Source organism: Oncorhynchus masou, chromosome 22 (assembly GCF_036934945.1).
Source record: "Oncorhynchus masou masou isolate Uvic2021 chromosome 22, UVic_Omas_1.1, whole genome shotgun sequence".
Classification (NCBI taxonomy): Eukaryota; Metazoa; Chordata; class Actinopteri; order Salmoniformes; family Salmonidae; genus Oncorhynchus; species Oncorhynchus masou.
Window position 1 is genome coordinate 39,304,390 of NC_088233.1, and position 21,387 is coordinate 39,325,776.

General features: G+C 42.8%; 1 protein-coding gene across 2 annotated transcripts; it reads right to left on the reverse strand.

The window, feature by feature from the left end:
- Positions 1 to 145: 145 nt before the first annotated feature.
- lcat (lecithin-cholesterol acyltransferase) lies at positions 146 to 21,342 on the reverse strand. 2 transcript variants are annotated; one of them, XM_064930181.1, is made up of 8 exons: positions 21,255 to 21,342; positions 16,468 to 16,568; positions 15,959 to 16,179; positions 2,379 to 2,535; positions 2,013 to 2,128; positions 1,829 to 1,924; positions 1,476 to 1,700; positions 146 to 1,200 (listed from the first exon to the last, which is right to left on the reverse strand). In XM_064930181.1, exons 3-8 carry the CDS (start codon positions 16,107 to 16,109, stop codon positions 578 to 580), a joined length of 1,368 nt encoding a protein of 455 aa, XP_064786253.1. In that variant the 5' UTR covers positions 16,110 to 16,179; positions 16,468 to 16,568; positions 21,255 to 21,342; the 3' UTR covers positions 146 to 577. The 2 variants fall into 2 exon arrangements, with proteins under 2 accessions (XP_064786253.1, XP_064786252.1); XM_064930180.1 differs by lacking the exons at positions 16,468 to 16,568; positions 21,255 to 21,342 and having other exon boundaries at positions 15,959 to 16,363.
- Between the last annotated feature and the right edge of the window lie 45 nt (positions 21,343 to 21,387).

Below are 21,387 nucleotides of genomic sequence, written 5' to 3' on the forward strand. Positions count from 1 at the left end.
TTTGTCTGCCATTATTCCATGTCCAATTTTGACACAATAGATGGGAAAACAAGTCGATTTATGATTATTTATTTTTTAATTAAAATGTTTTTAGCCATTTGTTTTTCCACTGTTTTGACTCAAATCAAAATAAGGAAACGTACACTGACCAAATACATATTTATTTTTTGATTTCCTATCATGCTAAGAGGAAAAAATAAGCATAATGAAACAAGAGGCATATGCATACTATATCACATCTCATTAGTAATACTAGTTAGGATGTGTGTACATATACACTGAGTATACCAAACATTAGGAACACCTAATATTGAGTTGCACACATACACAATCCATGTCTCAAGGCTTAAATCCTTTAATAAACCCTCACCTTCATCTACACTGATTGAAGTGGATTTAATAAGTGACATCAATAAGGGATCATAGCTTTCACCTGGATTCCCCTGTTCAGTCTACGTCATGAAAAGAGCAGCCGTTCTTAATGTTTTGTACACTCAGTGTGTAAGTCCAACTCAGTAGCTACTACATCAGTAATCGTATGTACATTGGGAGAGTGAATTATTTTCTCCCCAAAAGCTTACAGTGTAGATTTGGGAGCCTTGTCCGGCTGGACTTGATCTTGCATGACTGCAGAGTCAATGGGACGTTCATCAGTCTCATGGAATGTAGAATCCTCTTCTCCATATCTTCCTTCCAGGATACTCTGGACCACGTTGAGCACCTTGCTATTGAAAACTATTTCCAAGTGGGGCATGGCCCTGAACTCCTTGATATAGACAGGCTGTGCTTGCTTTCCTATCCAACGCTTACATAAACTCATGCTAAGACTGTCCACTGTATCATCCCCATCAGCATACACATAGTCTATAGGGTCTACATTTGGGAACTGGTCATCATAAATATAGGTAACCGGTGTGGGCAGCCCCACACCATAGAAGCAGTATACCTCAACACCAGGAGGGGGCAGACCTGCTGTCAGGTTTCTGGTGTCTTCCCACATGAACCAGCCATCCTCAAAGTCGATGTCTTTGAAGAAGCGCTGGTAGTCCTGGTGGGTATAGTTGAATGAGGGTGTGGAGATGAAGGTGTGGTCTGCAGGCCATGCCTCTTCAAATGGAAGCATCCAGGGGTTTGTTGTGGTCATGCGTTGCTCCTCCCGGATCTTGATGTTGGATACCATTGGGATGCCATCATTTTCACCTGCAGAAACAATTGTTATCATAAATGATTTTCTCTTGGCAATCTTTCATCAATGTGTGACTCGCCAAAGTAATCCAGACAAACCAGTCCTACCACCCTTTCAGGAAAATGAAGATGTGGGCATCATCACTAGTAAAATTATTTTGCAATATGTACCGATTACTGTCAATGTGATTTACAGGACAGTAAAAACTACTTCCACACGGTTATCAGGTTATGTTTCCACTATAGGTAAGGTTGTTTCAATCTGTCCACCAGACTTTGACATATAGTACCTGATGCTAGCACTCGAATAGGCTTGACTGCCCCACCCCAGGGTGCTCCAAGTGAAATAAAGCCTTTGATGTATTGGTCTTTCCAAGTCTGGGTCTGCTGATATAAGAAGTAGAGGACATAATTGCTTCCCATGCTGTGTCCCAAGAGGTAAAGTGGTTGTTGATACTGCTCGTACATATCCTCAATCAGCTTCTTCAGTCGTGCAAAGTATTCCTCCTGCTCGTCTGACAAGGAGAGACAAATAGGCCACATGATGAGAAAGCATGTATGTAAACAATGAATGAGTTGTACTTTGGTTTTACAGGAATGTTATTGTCAGTTGGATGGTGTGTGTGTCCATGATGTCACTTACTTGGAGCTACCCTCCAGTCGTATGGTGCTGCTCGGACAGTCTCATTACGGACATATCCCATGTTGACCAAATGTGTAACCATAGTGTGAAAATATCCTGGAAAAGGACAGGTTTCATTTAATGAAATCATAATCAAAAAGAAAACAATTATAAGAACAGATGTCCTCATTATGGTTGTTCTCACCTGACAACTTGTTTGTGTCCAAGAACTCAACAGAATAGGTCTGTCCAAAACCAGGCACTCTCACCGTCACCCCTGCAGAATTGGATGTCTTGCGAGTTGTCCTATTGTATACAATTCTGTAGCAGGAAGTATTCAGTATGTACAGGATGTTATTGCATAAGGAAATGATCCCAACCACTAAAATGCCTCGCACTCAAAATCAAACTTGTGAAGATAGAGTTGCAGTTGTATGCTTCTCTCTTCTATTACAGTACATTATTTATTAATACAGCAAAGAACAATTAGCAAATTTGCTAATTGAAATGATTGAATTTACAAGATAAACAGAATTATTTTGACATAGATCAGATTCATTCACCCCCTCACCTTATATTATCGATCCAACAGTCAAGCCCAATTGGCATGAACATATTCAGATCAATCCAAAGTGTGAAAAAGTCATCTGTCTTTTTGTAGCACATCCAATGCACAAGGCTTGGCTTGTCAATCTTGGCCTCAAGCTGGTTTCCTAGGTTCCCAGGTACTGGTCAAAAGTGGAAAAATGTTAGAACTTAGAAGCCAGATGAGCAAGGAGGCAAGTTTAGAACAATGTAGAGACAATCATCACAGGTTACAATAAAGTAGTTTAAAAAGAGGATACAACAAGGGTAGATGAAGAAAAGAATGACAAGACAAAGTCAACGTAGAGATGTGTTTTCCCTTGTTTCACAACTGTCAATGTGATTTGTCCCATCAAACAGACATAAGACATTGACCAATAAAAATAATGGTTACACTTCATTTAAGGCTAATTAATTGTAATAATAGTAACATTAACAACAACATGTGGTAATTGGAGTCTAATTACAGGGCTGTAACAACAAATACTTGATTCTGTTTGTTACAAATGTTAAAGTTTCCAATAGCATCCCAACGCACCATATTTCAGCCTGCACAAACCACGTGATAAGTGTAAACCAATTGAACACTGACCAATTCATTGACACAATTTTGCAATAAAGAGCTGGAGTCTGATGCCCTGGCCCAATTGTCACGTTCATCGTATAGAGGAGACCAAGGCGCAGCGTGATATGAATACATTCTTCTTTAAATAAAGCAAGATACCTAAACAACCGTGACGCTATATCGACCGAGTGCTGACAATAACCCACAAAAAGAAAATGGCAACCTAAATAGGATCCCCAATCAGAGACAATGATAAACAGCTGCCTCTGATTGGGAACCAATTCAGGCCACCATAGACCTACATTACCTAGACATACATAAAACCCATAGATATACAAAAACCCTAGACAGGACAAAAACACACATACCCACCCTCGTCACACCCTGACCTGACCAAAATAATACATGAAACATAGATAACTAAGGTCAGGGCGTGACACCAATGACAAAAACAGGTTTACAAACAGTTCACATAAAATAAAAAGGAGTTGGCAGGACGGGTGCGGGGTCCATTTCTACATTTCTACATTGGAGAATAATAGTGAAGATATCAAAACTATGAAATAACACATATGGAATCATGTAGTAAGAAAAAACAATAATTAAAAAAATCTAAATATATTTCAGATTTCAGATTCTTCAAAGTAGCCACCCTTTGCCTTGATGACAGCTTTGCACACTTGGCATTCTCTCAACCAGCTGCACCTGGAATGCTTTTCCAAAAGTCTTGAAGGAGTCCCCACATATGCTGAGCTTTTCCTTCATTCTGCATTCCAACTCATCCCAAACCATCTCAATTGGGTTGAGGTTGGGTGATTTTGAAGGCCAGTTCATCTAATGCAGCGCAAACCAGATGGGATGGTGTATTGCCGCAGAATGCTGTGGTAGCCATGCTCGTTAAGTGTGCCTTGTTTTCTAAATAAATCACAGACAGTGTCACCAGCAAAGCACCATCACACCTCCATGCTTCACGGTGGGAACCACACATGCGTAGATCATCTGTTCAAGAACAGCTCAAATAAGCAAAGAGAAACAACAGTCCAAGACATAAAGCTCAGTCAATATGGAAAATTTCAAGTTGCAAAAACCATCAAGTGCAATGATGAAACTGGCTCTCATGAGGATCGCTAGAGGAAAAGGAAGGCGTAAAGTTACCTCTGCTGCAGAGGATAAGTTCTTGCCATAATATCCTATTGTTTTTTAGTAGCTACTATCTTGTCTCATCGCTACAACTCCCGTACGGGCTCGGGAGAGACGAAGGTTGAAAGTCATGCGTCCTCCGATACACAACCCAACCAAGCCGCACTGCTCCTTAACACAGCGCGCATCCAACCCGGAAGCCAGCCGCACCAATGTGTCAGAGGAAACACTGTGCACCTGGCAACCTTGGTTAGCGTACACTGCGCCCGGCCCCCCACAGGAGTCACTGGTGCGCGATGAGACAAGGACATCCCTATCGGTCGCGGCCGGTTACGACAGAGCCTGGGTGCGAACCCAGATTCTCTGATGGCAGAACTGGCGCTGCAATACAGCGCCCTTAACCACTGCACCACCCGGGAGGCCTAATAATAATATGGACTTGGTCTTTTACCAAATAGGGCTATCTTCTGCATACCACCCCTGACTTGTAACAACACAACTGATTGGCTCAAACGCATTAAGAAGATAAGAAATTCCACAAATGAACTTTTAACAAGGCATACCTGTTAATGTAAATGCATTCCAGGTGACTACTTCATGGAGCTGGTTGAGAGAATGCCTAAGAGTGTGCAAAGCTGTCATCAATGGAAAGGGTGGCTACTTTGAAACATTTCAAATATAAAATATATTTTGATTTGTTTAACACTTTTTTGGTTACTACATGATTCTAAATGTGCTATTCCACAGTTTTGATGTCTTCACTATTATTCTACATTGTAGAACATAGTAAAAATAAAGAAAAACCCGAGAATGAGTAGGTGTGTCCAAACTTTTGACTGGTACTGTATATCTTTAAGGCACTCAGTCCAGCTTTCAACTTACTCTTGAAAGTTGTAATAGTAGAATGCACAAGGTGCATTTTCGAAATTGGTCAATGCATTTGGGGCGGCAGGGTAGCCTAGTGGTTGGACTAGTAACTGGAAGGTTGCTAGATCAACTCCTCAAACTGACTAGGTAAAAATCTGTTGTTCTGGCCCTAAACAAGGCAGTTAATCCACTGTTCCTAGGCTGCCATTGATAATAAGAATTTGTTCTAGTTAAATAAAGGTTAAATTTATGTTAGAGAGCTATTTATAAATTGTCAGCTAAAGTTTTTTACCTAGATTTTTTTGCCCAAATGCTGGAAGGGGGGCCTGAGTGGAAAGGTTTGTCAACCCCTGGAGTCCACGCTCAGTGTGCAAAATCCAGATATTAAAGATTTCAGTGAACGAAACAAAGTGTTGTAGGCCAAAATTGTCAACACAGGAAAGAGAACGTAAGTTTCCCATACAATTTTTGGATACATTAATTCTGCGGGACAATTTAGCATAGGCAGTTAGCTAGCGTTTTTAAAATTAGCTAGCACTTTAGCTAGCTAGCTAGTTTTCTAACCTTGACTAGCTAACTAGCTACCTAAAGCAAAAAGTGTACTATGGTTGCTACTCACTAGCTAACGTTAGCTAGGCTCAATGGTCTTATCTTCCCTGAACCTTGTCTTCCCTGAACCTTGTTCTCAAGATATCCGTACCCCAAGGGTACAGTCCTTTCATAAAGTATTCAGACCACTTGACCTTTTCCACATTTTGTTACGTTACAGCCTTATTCTAAAATGGATGAAATAATGACCTCATAATGACAAACCAACAAAAAAAATGAATTTTTGCAAATGTATATAACAAACTGAAATATCACATTTAGATAAGTATTCAGACCCTTTACTCAGTACTTTGTTGAAGCACCTTTGGCAGCGATTACAGCCTCAAGTCTTCTTGGGTATGACGCTACAAGCTTGGCACACCTGTATTTGGGGAGTTTCTCCCATTTTTCTCTGCTGAACCTCAAGCTCTGTCAGGTTGGATGGGGAGCGTCACTGCACAGCTATTTTCAGGTCTCTCTAGAGATGTTCAACAGGGTTCAAGTCCGGGCTATGACTGGGCCACTCAAGGACATTCAGAGACTTTTCTCGAAGCCACGCAGGTTGTCATGTGCCCTTTACTAAGGAGTGGATTCTGTCTGGCCTCTCTACAATAAAGGCCTGATTGGTGGAATGCTGCATAGATGGTTGTCCTTCTGGAAGTTTCTCCCATCTTAAAAAGAGGAACTCTGGAGGTCTGTCAGAGTGACCATCGTGTTCTTGGTCACCTCCCTGACCAAGGCCCTTCTCCCCTGATTGCTCAGTTTGGCTGGGCGGCGAGCCCTATGATGTGTATTGGGGGTTCCAAACTTCTTCCATTTCAGAATGATGGAGGCCACTGTGTTCTTGAGGACCTTCAATGCTGCAGAAATGTTTTGGTACCCTTCCCCAAATCTGTGCCTCAACACATACTGTTACGGAGTCTAGTTGATAGGTATTCGACTCGCCGGACTGTTCCCCGGACTCCATGTGTAGGGATTTGTACAATGCACAAACAAGGCTATTGAACCTGACATTGGTGTCTGTCTTTATTCCTTTATCCAACATATCATACTGAAACATGGTATCAGAAGTGGCTCGGAAAACACACGTTTGAAGTACAGTATAGGCGTATATAAGTACAGTATAGGCGCAGTTACGTTCCATATGCGAACACACGCCGTTTCCTACTCACAACACTGATCACCTCGTTGTTAGCTGGCTAGCTAGCATCACTACCTACTTCGATGACTGAAGGCAAAGAAATCTCATATTCCATTGCTATGGCAGCGAACATTCTTCCACCAAATCCCATGGTTCTCACAGGGGACTGGAATACTAATTGGGACAACTTCAGGGATGAATTTGAGGACTATGCGCTGGCGACCGGTCTACATGAGAAACCCAACGAGGTACAAGCTGCAACTCTGAGGAGTTTAATGGGCAGCGAATGCAGGCATATCTACCGGCACAATCTCACCCTCACAGCACGACAACAGGGTGATGCAAAGGCTATATTGGATGCATTGGAGAATTACTTCAAACCCGCCAGAAACGTCATTTACAAGCGATTCGTTTTCGGAAGCTGCAAACAGGAAGAGGGTGAGTCAGTACACAACTTTGTAACCCGTTTGAGAGAGAAATCCGCCACTTGTGAATACGGGGGATTGAAAGATGAATTGATTTGTGACAAAATAGTGCTGGGAATTGCAAATGAGGATACATGCCGGCGTCTACTGAGAGAGAGAGGCTTAACATTAGTAACTGCCATCGAAATGTGTCGCACTGCTGAAGTCACTGACATGAGAATGAGAGCAGTGGAAATCGAAATCCCACGCTCCGACGTTGATACTGTTCACGCTGTTGCTAGGCAGACATTCAGACTAAACCAATCGAGGCAGAGCAATTCACCACGAACGGTGAACACAGAGAGCCCCGTAGCATGTATATACTGTGGGAATACACACACACGTGGCAAAGAGCACTGCCCTGCCTACGGAAAAACATGCAGAGCTTGTGGAACTAATAATCATTTTGCAAAAGTGTCTCAAAAGCAAAAGAAGGGTGAATGAAGGCAAGATTCACTGTGTTGATGATATCACTCAATGTTCAGAGCTGAACAGTGAAAGTGACATTTACATGCATGAATCCATTGGGGCTGTACACTCAAGAGGGAAGAAATGGTTTGTGACACTACGATTACACAACAAGCAACAACAATGTCAACTGGATTCCGGTGCTACATGCAACGTAATGAGCTACAAAGACAAAATCAACCTGGCACCTGACACACATCTATTGCCCAGCGATACTAGACTAAAGCTGTACTCAGGAGAGCTAATGAGCTCTATGGGCACCTTTGAGACCGAATGTGTTATTCGGGGACGCAAACACCAGCTGGAGTTTGAGATTGTAAAAACCAGTCAACATCCTCTCCTCTCAGGCTCTATATGTGAACGCCTGGGACTGATGCAGTTCACTGTACCAAATGACCTGCACATTGTGGATCATGTCCAGCATGGACCCCTGTCCAAAGAACAACTACTCAGCAGATATGACGATGTATTCAACATGCCTGTTGAATCTGTGCCTGGGGAGGTACACTTTGAAGTGGATGAGAGCATCACTCCAGTCCAGTGTGCTCCTCGCAATGTGCCCATTGCAATGAAAGTGGCTGTGAAGGCCCAGCTGGACAAGTATGAGGCCGATGGCCACATGACATCTGTGACTGAACCAACTGACTGGATCAGCAATATGGTCATAGTGAAAAAAACAGAGAAGCTGAGGGTCTGCATCGACCCAAAGCATCTGAACCAAGCACTGAAACGATCCCACTACATCATGCCGACACTAGAGGATGTCCTCTATAAGCTTCCCAAGGCCAGGATTTTCACCTTGGTGGATGCCCGAGATGCATTCCTTCAATGCTAGCTGGATGAAGAAAGCAGCTTCATGACTACCTTCTGGACCCCCTGGGGTCAGAAACACTGGCTCAAGCTCCAGTTTGGTGTCTCAGTGGCGCCTGAGATATACCAACGCAAGCAGCACGAGTTACTGTCTGGGCTCAAGGGCATTGAACCCATCGCCGATGATGTCCTGATCGTAGGTTGTGGTGACACAGACGAAGAAGCAGAATGGGACCACGATGTGAAGCTCCTGGCACTGATGGAGCGCTGCCGATCAGTTAAGCTTCGCCTTGGCCTGAAGAAGCTGCAGTTCAAGGTGAAAGACGTCCACTTCCATGGCCACATTCTCTCGGCAAAAGGCCTGAAGCCGGACCCAGACAAGGTCAGAGCGATCCTCGACATGCCAAACCCGTCTGATGCAAAAGGAGTACAGCGTCTCATCGGCTTTGCAAACTATCTTGCAAAGTTCATGCCACACCTATCAGCAGTCTGTGAGCTTCTGCGCCGGTTGCTGGACAACGACACACCATGGCACTGGCTACCCAAGCACGAGGCCGCAGTGCAAGAGATGAAATCTCTGGCTTCATCCATGCCAGTGTTGCGCTACTACAACGTCGTGAAGCCTGTCACAATCCAGAGCGACTCCAGCCAAAGGGGACTTGGATGCTGCCTTATGCAGGAAGGCCATCCCGTTGCGTTTGCCTCGAGAGCGCTCACCCCCACCGAACAAAACTATGCACAAATTGAGAAAGAGTGCCTCAGCATCGTCTTTTCCTGCCAGTGATTCCATCACCACTGAAACTGACCACAAACCACTCATTGCCATATTCAGTAAACCTCTCCTCAACGCGCCCAAGAGGCTTCAAAGCATGCTCCTGACTCTGCAAAACTACAGCCTGAAGGTCATTTACAAGCCAGGACCAGAGATGTACATCAGCGACACACTGAGCAGGGCAACAACACAATGTACAGGCAGAGGCACTGTCTATCAGCGGCAGGCCATCTGTTCGCTACAGCAGGAACAACAAGATGTTCAACAGATCAATCAGGTAGACTACTTAAACGTAACAGATCACCGCCTAGCCCAGATAAGGCAACACACTGACAAGGACAAACACCTACAGTCACTGAAGTCCATGGCTCTCGCAGGTTGGCCATACCTGAAAGAGGAGACTCCTTTCACAGTGAGAGAATACTGGACCTTTCGAGATGAGATCAGCGTGCAAAATGGCATCTTGTTCAGAGGTCAGAAGGTCATTATTCCCAAATCACTACGTCCAGAGATGCTTACCCGCATACACTCCAGTCACGTTGGAGGTGACGCATGCTACCGCCAGGCTCGTGAAACATTATACTGGCCAAACATGCAAGCAGAAATTAAAGACTTTGTCAGCAACTGTACCACATGCAACGAGTACACTCATGAACAGCAAAAGGAAACCATGATGACACACAAACTGCCCACAGGGACCTGGCAAATCGTCAGCATGGACTTATTCAGCCACAGACAAAAGGACTATCTTCTCATCGTTGATCACTACTCTGACTTTTGGGAAATTGAACTGCTCCCTGACTTGTCTGCAGAGACGGTCATAAAGCGCTGCAAGGCGCAGTTGGCAAGGCAAGGTCAGCCTGACAAGGTAATCACAGACAATGGCCCACAATTCACTGCACAGTTCAAACGTTTCGACTCAGAATGGGAGTTTGACCACGTGACCTCCTCTCCAAGACACCCAAAAGCAAATGGCAAGGCAGAATCTGCTGTCAAGATTGTAAAAAACCTGTTAAGCAGGGCCTTGCACGACAGCAATGACCCATGGAAAGCGATCTTACACTGGAGGAACACACCCACCGAAAACATGGACAGCAGCCCAGCACAACGCCTTCTGTCCAGACGTCTGAAGACTACCATCCCCGTAGCTAACAAGCTACTTGAGCCCTGCGTCATGGTTGGCATCACGGACAAACTGCGTCACAGAAAGCAGCTCGCTAAGTGCTTCTACGACCGGACTGCTCGAGATCTACCAGAGCTGGAGGTGGGTGAAACGATAAGGATGAAACCGCTGCCGGGAGACCACACAGGACTTTGGAGGCTGGGCACATGCCTGCAGAGAGTTGCACCACGTTCTTACCTGGTGGATGTTGGTGGCTCCCTCTCGTCGCAATCGGGTTTAGCTGCGCATAGCAGAGCAGACAAACCAGAACACGCCATACACTCACCTAGATGAGCTGGATCACCGTCCAGGCCTAAGGGTAAGGGGAGCAGAATTGAGACATGGGCCAACTGAAGGTGAGGCTTCTACCCCACCAAACTCTCCAGCTCGTGCCCCTAATCCTACCCCTGTCAGAGCCAATACTTACTCACGGGTGGGTCGGCTGTGCAAGCCACCGGACAGGCTTACTCTGTAAGCAAGGGACTGTTAACTTGCCCTCGGTTAATTAAAATAGATATTTTTTTCTTAAATAATAAAAAATAATAAAAAGGAAGATGACAACTGAAGTAAAAATAAAATGTCATGCTTTTTCTATTGTTATGACCTGACTGTTAAGAACTTAATGTTATACCTTTATGTTTGCACTTTCTATTGAAATGGATGATGTTACGGAGTCTAGTTGATAGGTATTTGACTAGCCGGACTGTTCCCCGGACTCCATGTGTAGGGATTTGTACAATGCACAAACAAGGCTATTGAACCTGACATTGGTGTCTGTCTTTATTCCTTTATCCAACATATCATACTGAAACACATACAGTGCCTTGCAAAGTATTCGGCCCCCTTGAACTTTGCGACCTTTTGCCACATTTCAGGCTTCAAACATAAAGATATAAAACTGTATTTTTTTGTGAAGAATCAACAACAAGTGGGACACAATCATGAAGTGGAACGACATTTATTGGATATTTCAAACTTTTTTAACAAATCAAAAACTGAAAAATTTGGCGTGCAAAATTATTCAGCCCCTTTACTTTCAGTGCAGCAAACTCTCTCCAGAAGTTCAGTGAGGATATCTGAATGTTGACCTAAATGACTAATGATGATAAATACAATCCACCTGTGTGTAATCAAGTCTCCGTATAAATGCACCTGCACTGTGATAGTCTCAGAGGTCCGTTTAAAGCGCAGAGAGCATCATGAAGAACAAGGAACACACCAGACAGGTCCGAGATACTGTTGTGAAGAAGTTTAAAGCCGGATTTGGATACAAAAAGATTTCCAAAGCTTTAAACATCCCAAGGAGCACTGTGCAAGCGATAACATTGAAATGGAAGGAGTATCAGACCACTGCAAATCTACCAAGACCTGGCCGTCCCTCTAAACTTTCAGCTCATACAAGGAGAAGACTGATCAGAGATGCAGCCAAGAGGCCCATGATCACTCTGGATGAACTGCAGAGATCTACAGCTGAGGTGGGAGACTCTGTCCATAGGACAACAATCAGTCGTATATTGCACAAATCTGGCCTTTATGGAAGTGGCAAGAAGAAAGACATTTCTTAAAGATATCCATAAAAAGTGTCATTTAAAGTTTGCCACAAGCCACCTGGGAGACACACCAAACATGTGGAAGAAGGTGCTCTGGTCAGATGAAACCAAAATTGAACTTTTTGGCAACAATGCAAAACGTTATGTTTGGCGTAAAAGCAACACAGCTCATCACAATGAACACACCATCCCCACTGTCAAACATGGTGGTGGCAGCATCATGGTTTGGGCCTGCTTTTCTTCAGCAGGGACAGGGAAGGTGGTTAAAATTGATGGGAAGATGGATGGAGCCAAATACAGGACCATTCTGGAAGAAAACCTGATGGAGTCTGCAAAAGACCTGAGACTGGGACGGAGATTTGTCTTCCAACAAGACAATGATCCAAAACATAAAGCAAGATCTACAATGGAATGGTTCAAAAATAAACATATCCAGGTGTTAGAATGGCCAAGTCAAAGTCCAGACCTGAATCCAATCGAGAATCTGTGGAAAGAACTGAAAACTGCTGTTCAACAATGTTCTCCATCCAACCTCACTGAGCTCGAGCTGTTTTGCAAGGAGGAATGGGAAAAGAAATTCAGTCTCTCGATGTGCAAAACTGATAGAGAGATACCCCAAGCGACTTACAGCTGTAATCGCAGCAAAAGGTGGCGCTACAAAGTATTAACTTAAGGGGGCTGAATAATTTTGCACGCCCAATTTTTCAGTTTTTGATTTGTTAAAAAAGTTTGAAATATCCAATAAATGTCGTTCCACTTCATGATTGTGTCCCACTTGTTGTTGATTCTTCACAAAAAAATACAGTTTTATATCTTTATGTTTGAAGCCTGACATATGGCAAAAGGTCGCAAAGTTCAAGGGGGCCGAATACTTTCGCAAGGCACTGTACCTGTCTTGGAGCTCTATGGACAATTCATGCACTGTCAACTGTGGGACCTTATATAGACAGGTGTGTGCCTCTACAAATCATGTCCAATCAATTGAATTTACCACAGGTGGACTACCATAGGCGGTGAGGAAAATGTTTTATTTAACCCATTTTAGAATAGGACTGTAACGTAACAAAATGTGGAAAAAGTCAAGGGGTCTGAATACTTTCCGAATGCACTGTAATACGTGAGACACCCAGCATGTTAACATTATCTAGCTAGTTAGCTACTTGTGTCAACACAAGCACTATTATTGCTAGCTGGATAACACAACAACTAGCTAAGCTTAGCTGGCTACATGCCTAGAAATCATGATGATGAGAAATAGGGGTAATATATAGTGCCTATGCTAAGTTGTTATACATTATTCTTACCTACCACTGATTCCCACAAGATCTTAGACTCCAGGATCGGAAAATGTTGACAAGAAATAAACGGATGAAGACAGAGTCAGAGACAGAGTTGTCAATTTGCATTGTTACTTGTAATGTTAAAAAGGGTATAAAAAGACCATCCCATTTTTGTATTAGCTAGCTTTCTAGGTTACTCACCATTATATAGGCTACAGATTTGAGTCACCACTAGAATAGTTATTTTTATGTTATTGAGTAGGTCTGTATATCTTAGATTAATAATTTGACTAATTAGATTAAACAAACAATACAACACGTTATTATTTGTATGAAATGTAATGACTTTTTGCACTAAAGTTGACTAAAGTAGAAGCTCATCTTTTGTTTGTAGGCATTTTCATTTGGTAATGACTAATAAGTAATTATATAGAAATTGCTCATGGGTAACTATAAAGTTACAATTCACTTCCCTTACGAAAATAGATTGCAGTTAGAGTGCAGTATAACTCCAGTATTCTGCAAATACTGCATCCCCCCCAAAAATGTTTTTGTACTGCAGTAATTTTCCAGTGTAACTAGCGACAACCGTGTCCTTATGCAGCTATTACAGATACTCTGTTTAGTACTAGTGTGTTTATTTTCTCACGTGTATGGAGCTTTCAGAAGCTGACAATTAGATTGTCAAATTGGGTAACTAGCTTTGTAGGTATACAATAATTACAAGGTAGTGCCCCTCAAGATACACTTCATTTTAACTAGCTAACACCTAGTAATTACATTGTACTTGTGTAACGGATGTGAAACGGCTAGCTTAGTTAGCGGTGCGCACTAAATAGCGTTTCAATCAGTGACGTCACCTGCTCTGAGACCTTGAAGTAGTAGTTCCCCTTGCTCTGCAAGGGCCGTGGTTTTTGTGGAGCGATGGGTAATGATGCTTCGTGGGTGACTGTTGTTGATGTGTGCAGAGGGTCCCTGGTTCGCGCCCGGGTATGGGCGAGGGGACGGTTTAAAGTTATACTGTTACATTAGTGCCGTGACCCGGATCACTGGTTGCTGCGGAAAAGGAGGAGGTCAAAAGGGGGCGTGAGTGTAACGGATGTGAAGCGCTAGCTTAGTTAGCGGTGGTGCGCGCTAAATAGCGTTTCAATCGGTGACGTCACTTGCTCTGAGACCTTGAAGTAGTAGTTCCCCTTGCTCGACAAGGGCCGCGGCTTTAGTGGAGCGATGGGTAACGATGCTTCGTGGGTGACTGTTGTTGATGTGTGCAGAGGGTCCCTGGTTCGCGCCCGGGTATGGGCAAGGGGACGGTCTGAAGTTATACTGTTACACTTGTGTAGATACTACATGTACTCTGTTGTGTACTAGTGTGTTTAACCTCCCACTTGGATGGTGCTTCCAGAAGCCTTGAAATAAGGGCCAGCTTGTCAGGATAAGTAATTTACTATAAAAGAGTACACATTCATTACAAGTAAGTAACCCTCAAGAAGTTACACTTCATTTTAACTATCTATATACTGTATTACACCTAGTAATTACATTTTACTTATGCAAATATTACATGTACTCTGTGGGTACTAGTGTGTTTAACCTCGCACTTGGATGGCGCTCTCAGAAGCCTTAAAATAAGGGCCAGATTGTCAGGATAAGTAATTTACTATATAAGTACACAATAATTACAAGTAAGTACCCCTCAAGATACACAAACTATATCCTGTGTAACACCTAGTAATTACATTGTACTTATGCAGATATTACATGTACTCTGTGGTGTACATATAGGTTTATCCTCTCACCTGGGTGGCAAGGAGGTTCAGGTTGTCATCATCGATAACGTGCACATACATTACAAGTTATTTTTGTATTATAATGTGGAATGACACCTGTATGGTAGACTCCAGTCAGTGAGGCTGGCCTATATCTGATCTGTTATTGTAAAGTAAATCAAGTTAACCCAGATGTTACACTTATTGGGGGTAAGTGCTAGCAGCAACAACATTGAGTGGAAATTTTGAAGAGTGCGCATTCACAGGAGGTAATTAGAGCCTATTGAGCCTCCAACCTTTGTAATCTCGGACACCCATTTGTCCACGAGAGACTACAACCTTGTGACAGTTATTACTGAATCAGATGCAACTCAGAAGAAACTAAACACTACATTTGGTGAATTTAGTGGAAACTTGCCCATTAGTAACAAGCATTTGTTGTTACACCTCTGTAATTACAGACTGCAATTCCCGCCAGTTACATTTTGTTATTACAGTGTAACTATGAGTTATTACAATTAACTACAAGACTTGTTACAGTGTAATTACACATATATTTACACTGTAATAATGACTCCTTAAAATTAAGTATTACCAGAACTATTCCTGAACCCCAAGGCCCCAAATGATTTCCTCTCTAGACAGATATAGGCTGGCTGTCCTCCCATTATGCTGAATTGGGGTATGCTTCTTCACCCAAGTCCAAACCCCAGCCAATGCCATTAGGAATCAAATATATATATCCCTGGCCTAGGACCATAGGATTCACTTAGCATTCATACCAACACCTGCAGATACCATAGAAAACGGCCTGGAGCTGGCTTCAAGTTCCAGACAGAAAATCGACCTGTCTTGTGAAATACATTTTGGACTTTCAAGTATGCAAGAAAGCCAACTGATATTACAATCACATAAAACATACATCGAATTCCATGAAAAATAACACGGTGCAATCACATCACAGCAAACGGATCAAGAAATAAAAACGCTTACCTATAAGAACCGGCGGAGTGCTATTGTTCGCCACTTTGTTTTGCGGTTTGGCACTTGGTGGGAATACCACATCGAAGAGCCAAAATCCAGCAGATTGCTGTAGCGCAATGAATACTATAAGGAGCACGGTACAGCAGTGCGCATATCCCATTCTGTCCAAATCTTGACAGTGTTGTCTTGTCTCTCACGAGGTCAGGAGGAGGAGAACTGGCCTATTAATGCTGTGTGTGAAAGAGGTGGGGCGAGAAATCAGAGGGAAAATGTGAGGTCAGTTACTCGACCATCGTTGGACCGCACTTTCAAAGCGCATCTCACATCAGGTAACGTTATAAACAACATCAACATGATGCGCATCTTTCCTTCTATAAGAGCAGCTGTGTGCTTCTACCGTGTAGTAAACGGAAAAAGGCCGACGGGTTATAGTTTAACTGAATTTATATGGAAATGTAAGCACACACACACACGCACACACAGAGAAGGACAAACACAACGTGTAGCCTACCACATACCCATTGCCCTATTGATTGTTGTACAAGTCCCATTCCGTCAAGGCTGTTTGCGCTATGGTCCCAAGGTAAATTATTCATTACAGTCCGGCATTTAGAGATTTCTATTGATTATACAAAACAAAACATTTAAAAGAAAAAAATGTTAGCTGGTTTGCTGAATATCATATTTTGATTATCATGCAATACATGTTTTGGCTTTTTACAATGTTATATCAAATATAGGCCTGTTGATATAGCCAATGCATTTTTATAGAGGCTACGTCTACAATTAGCCCTTATTATAACCTACACACAGAGGTTAAATTGGGACGGGTCCCCCTGGGTCCGAGACCCGGTACCTATATGACCCAAATGATAGCCATGTAGGCTGAGCTGAGATCCGGAATCTGCTTTGATTGTTTGAATTATCTAATGAAAAATTATTGTCCACATAACATTTTTCCACAGTAAAAAAAACGAGTAAACAACATTACAATTAGACAACTCCATGGTGGAATAGTTTAACTATTCAATTGTTCCGCCTGTCGCATTCAATCCGAGAAAATAATATTAATCTCGAGGCGCATTCAAATTGTGAGTGCCGCACAGGACGAGAAATATGCATACCCAGTCATCATTGTACATTCTTAATGCAGTCGCAGGAAAACACACTTTTCAAAACAGTTTTGAATGCCACTGTTAAAAGAGGAGGATCACTGAGCTTTCTTGTGTTACTAGGCTACACTTATTTCTTAAATCCAATAAATTAGTTGGCTAAAATGCACAATTTTAGAGCCTGAGTTTTCAGTAGCAGCATGGTTTATTCGCTCGCCAATGGCGTTGAATGCATATAGAAGACCAGGGCTAAATGTAACAAGGGTCCTCTGTAACAGGCCTAAAATATATTCACAGTACGTGATCCTTGGTTGGCTGATGGCCAGTGGAACGTTATTTTTGGAGGACATTCAAGTAATCAATATGTTGCTAACTAGCAACAAGATAGCATAAGGTTTAGACTTCAGAGTTCTTATCTAGCTAATGATTAGCCTAATAGGGTAAATGCAGATGGGAAACGCTCAAGCCTATTTATTTCTAACCACGACGCTTAATCAATTGACAATGAGTATTGTTACATAGCACACCTGCCTGGTAATATGGAACAATATGTTAATGGCCTCATTTCTGGCTGGGAAATTACATTTTAGATTCCAGCATCATTTTGATTTTTTATTCATTTTGGAAAAAAATTGGACCCCCCAGAAAAAATGTAGTAAGGCTATGCCCTTTCTTCTGGTTTGGTTACTTATTATTTTACTTTTGAAATTGTTGGCAATTTCTTTTGTTACATGTACATTCTACACACATTTTTACATACATTGCATTTTTTTCACAGTAGTTCCTTAGCAAGAATATAGTTATTTAATGTACATTACATCTGGATAGATAGTACTTAAACACATTGGGTAACTTGTGGGAAAACGCCACCCTCTTAAGGTAATTGTCTATTTTCTGACAGAAAAAAAGCAACATTTGGTAAGATTTACAGTGCATTCGGAATGTATTCAGAGCCCTTGACTTTTTCCAAATTTTGTTATGTTACAGCCTTATTCTAAAATTGATTAAATAACTTTTTTCCCTCATCAATCTACACACAATACACCATCATTCAGACCCTGTTTCTATTGATCATCCTTGAGATGTTTCTGCAACTTGATTGGAGTCCACCAGTGGTACATTCAATTGATTGGACATGATTTGTATTTATGCTGCAGTAGTTTATGTGTCGGGGGGCTGGGGTCAGTTTGTTATATCTGGAGTACTTCTCCTGTCCAATTCGGTGTCCTGTGTGAATCTAAGTGTGCGTTCTCTAATTCTCTCCTTCTCTCTCTCGGAGGACCTGAGCCCTAGGACCATGCCCCAGGACTACCTGACATGATGACTCCTTGCTGTCCCCAGTCCACCTGGCCGTGCTGCTGCTCCAGTTTCAACTGAACCGCGGCCCTAGGACCATGCCCCAGGACTACTTGACATGATGACTCCTTGCTGTCCCCAGTCCACCTGGCCGTGCTGCTGCTCCAGTTTCAACTGTTCTGCCTTATTATTATTCGACCATGCTGGTCATTTATGAACATTTGAACATCTTGGCCATGTTCTGTTATAATCTCTACCCGGCACAGCCAGAAGAGGACTGGCCACCCCACATAGCCTGGTTCCTCTCTAGGTTTCTTCCTAGGTTTTGGCTTTTCTAGGGAGTTTTTCCTAGCCACCGTGCTTCTACACCTGCATTGCTTGCCGTTTGGGGTTTTAGGCTGGGTTTCTGTACAGCACTTTGAGATATCAGCTGATGTACGAAGGGCTATATAAATACATTTGATTTGATTTTGATTTGATTTGGAAAGGCACACACCTGTCTATATAAGGTTCCACAGTTGACCGAGCATGTCAGAGCAAAAACCAAGCCATGAGGTCAAAGAAATTGTTTGTAGAGCTCCGAGATAGGATCGTGTCAAGGCACAGATCTGGGGAAAGGTACCAAAAAATATATGCAGCATTGTAGTTCCACAAGAACACAGTGGCCTCCATCATTTTTAAATGGAAGAAGTTTGGAACAACCAAGACTCCCCCTAGAGCTGGCCACCCAGCCAAACTGAGCAAATGGGGGAGAAGGGCCTTCATCAGGGAGGTGACCAAGAACCCGATGGTCACTCTGACAGAGCTCCAGTGTTCCTCTTTGGAGATGGGGCAACCTTCCAGACGGACAACCATCTCTGCAGCACTCCACCAATTAGGCATTTTGTTAGAGTGGCCAGACGGAACCACTCTTCAGTAAAAGGCATGTCAGTCCGTTTGGAGTTTGCCAAAAGGCACCTAAAGGACTCAGACCATGAGAAATAGGATTCTCTGGTCTGACAAAACCAAGATTGAACTCTTTGGCCTGAATGCCAAGCACCATGTTTTGAGGAAACCTGGCACCATCCCTACGGTAAAGCATGGTGGTGGCAGCATCATGCTGTGGGGATGTTTTTCAGTGGCAGGGACTGGGAGATTAGATTAGTCAGGATCGAGGGAAAGATGAACGGAACAAAGTACTGAGGAGATCCTTGATGAAAACCTAATCCAGAGGGCTCAGGACCTCAGACTGGGGCGAAGGTTGACCTTTCAACAGGACAACGCAGGAGTGGCTTCGGGACAAGTCTCAATGTCCTTGAGTGGCCCAGCAAGAGCCTGAACTTGAACCCAATCAAACATCTCTGGAGAGACCTGAAAATAGCTGTGCAGTGACGCTCCCCACCCAACCTGACAGAGCTTGAAGGATCTGCAGAGAAGAATGGGATGAACTCCCCAAATACAGGTGCACCAAGCTTGAAGCGTCATACCCAAGAAGCCTCAAGGCCGTAATCACTGCCAAAGGTGTGTCAAGTCTACTCATGCTCCTCCCCTCCGGTGTTTAACGTCGCCGGTTTACTTACCACCCGTCCTGGCATTCATCATTACGCGCACCTGTGCTTCATCATTAGGCACACCTGAACTCCATCACTTCACTGATTACCTTCCCTATATCTGTCACTCCCTTCAGTTCCATTCCCCAGGCAGGATTGACTCTGTGTTTCATGTCTGTACGCTTCTCGTGTGTCTTGGTTTGGTTCATGGTCCGTTTATTATTAAACTCACCACCTGTACTTGGTTCCGACTCCCAGCGTCTATGTTACAAGATTCTTCAACAAAGTACTGGGTTAAATGGTCTGAATACTTATGTAAATATAATATTTCCGTTTTATTTGTTTTACATTTTCAAACATTTCTAGAAACCTGTTTTTGCATTGACATTATGGGGTATTGTGTGTAGATTGATGCGGGGGAAAACAGTTTGATACATTTTAGAATAAGGCTGTAAGAGGCAGTTTGGAACTCGTTAGTGAGTGTTACAACTTAGGACAGACAATTTTTACGCGCCACACGCCACGTGCTTCAGCACTTGTTCTGTGAGCTTGTGTGGCCTACCACTTCATGGCTGTGCCATTGTTGCTCCTAGACGTTTCCACTTCACAATAACAGCACTTACAGTTGACCGGGGAAGCTCTAGCAGGGCAGAAATTTGACAAACTGACTTGTTGGAAAGGTGGCATCCTATGACAGTGCCACCTTGAAAGTCACAGAGCTCTTCAGTAAGGCCATTCTACTAACAATGTTTGTCTATGGTGATTGCATGGCTGTGTGCTCGATTGTATACACCTGTTAGCAACGGGTGTGGCTGAAATAGCCAGATACACTAATTTGAAGGGGTGTCCACATACTTTTGTATATATAGTGTAACATTCTGTTGGTGGCAATTTGTTATAATAAATCATTAAAAAAAATACGTTTTAAATCAAGCGTTGTTTTGCGTATCTGCAACCGATACATGAGCAGCACCTGTTGAATGTGACCGGTGTCAGAAGGTAAACATTGGCAACAAAAATGTTTTATTAAATTGTTGCCAGCAGCACAGTTACAGTCACACATTTTTTTATTGAAACTTTATTTAACTAGGCAAGTCAATTAAGAACAAATTCGTATGTACAATGACAGCCTACCAAGAGGCAAAAGGCCTCCTGCGGAGACAGGGGATTGGGATTCATTCCCGAGCCAACTAGGTGAAAAAATCTGTCATTGCCCTCCTGTAAATCGCTCTAGATCAATGACGTAGGTATAAATATACATTTATAAACCATATAACTGATAGGCTATATTTTTCTATTTATGACGATTTTTATTAATTTGTTTACCCAATTTTGGTATTTAATAAAGAGCAGACAAACATTTCCTACCTTCTCCCTTTCCACTTTTCTCCTCCATTTTTGCAGTAGTCTAATGCTTAAATCAGTTGGTTTAATTTTGGATAGAGCACACATTTCCATATATTTTTGTTAGCTGCACATGTGACATAACTCCACATTTCCT

What these genes read in the sequence shown, in the direction of transcription:
- lcat (XM_064930181.1), bottom strand. Translation starts at nt 16,109, where the DNA reads ATGGGATATGCGCACTGCTGTACCGTGCTCCTTATAGTATTCATTGCG. An exon ending in GGACACAAACAAGTTGTCAG is followed by an intron (nt 1,925 to 2,012) that starts GTGAGAACAACC and finishes GTCCTTTTCCAG; the next exon opens with GATATTTTCACACTATGGTT. An exon ending in TATTCGAGTGCTAGCATCAG is followed by an intron (nt 1,201 to 1,475) that starts GTACTATATGTC and finishes TTGTTTCTGCAG; the next exon opens with GTGAAAATGATGGCATCCCA.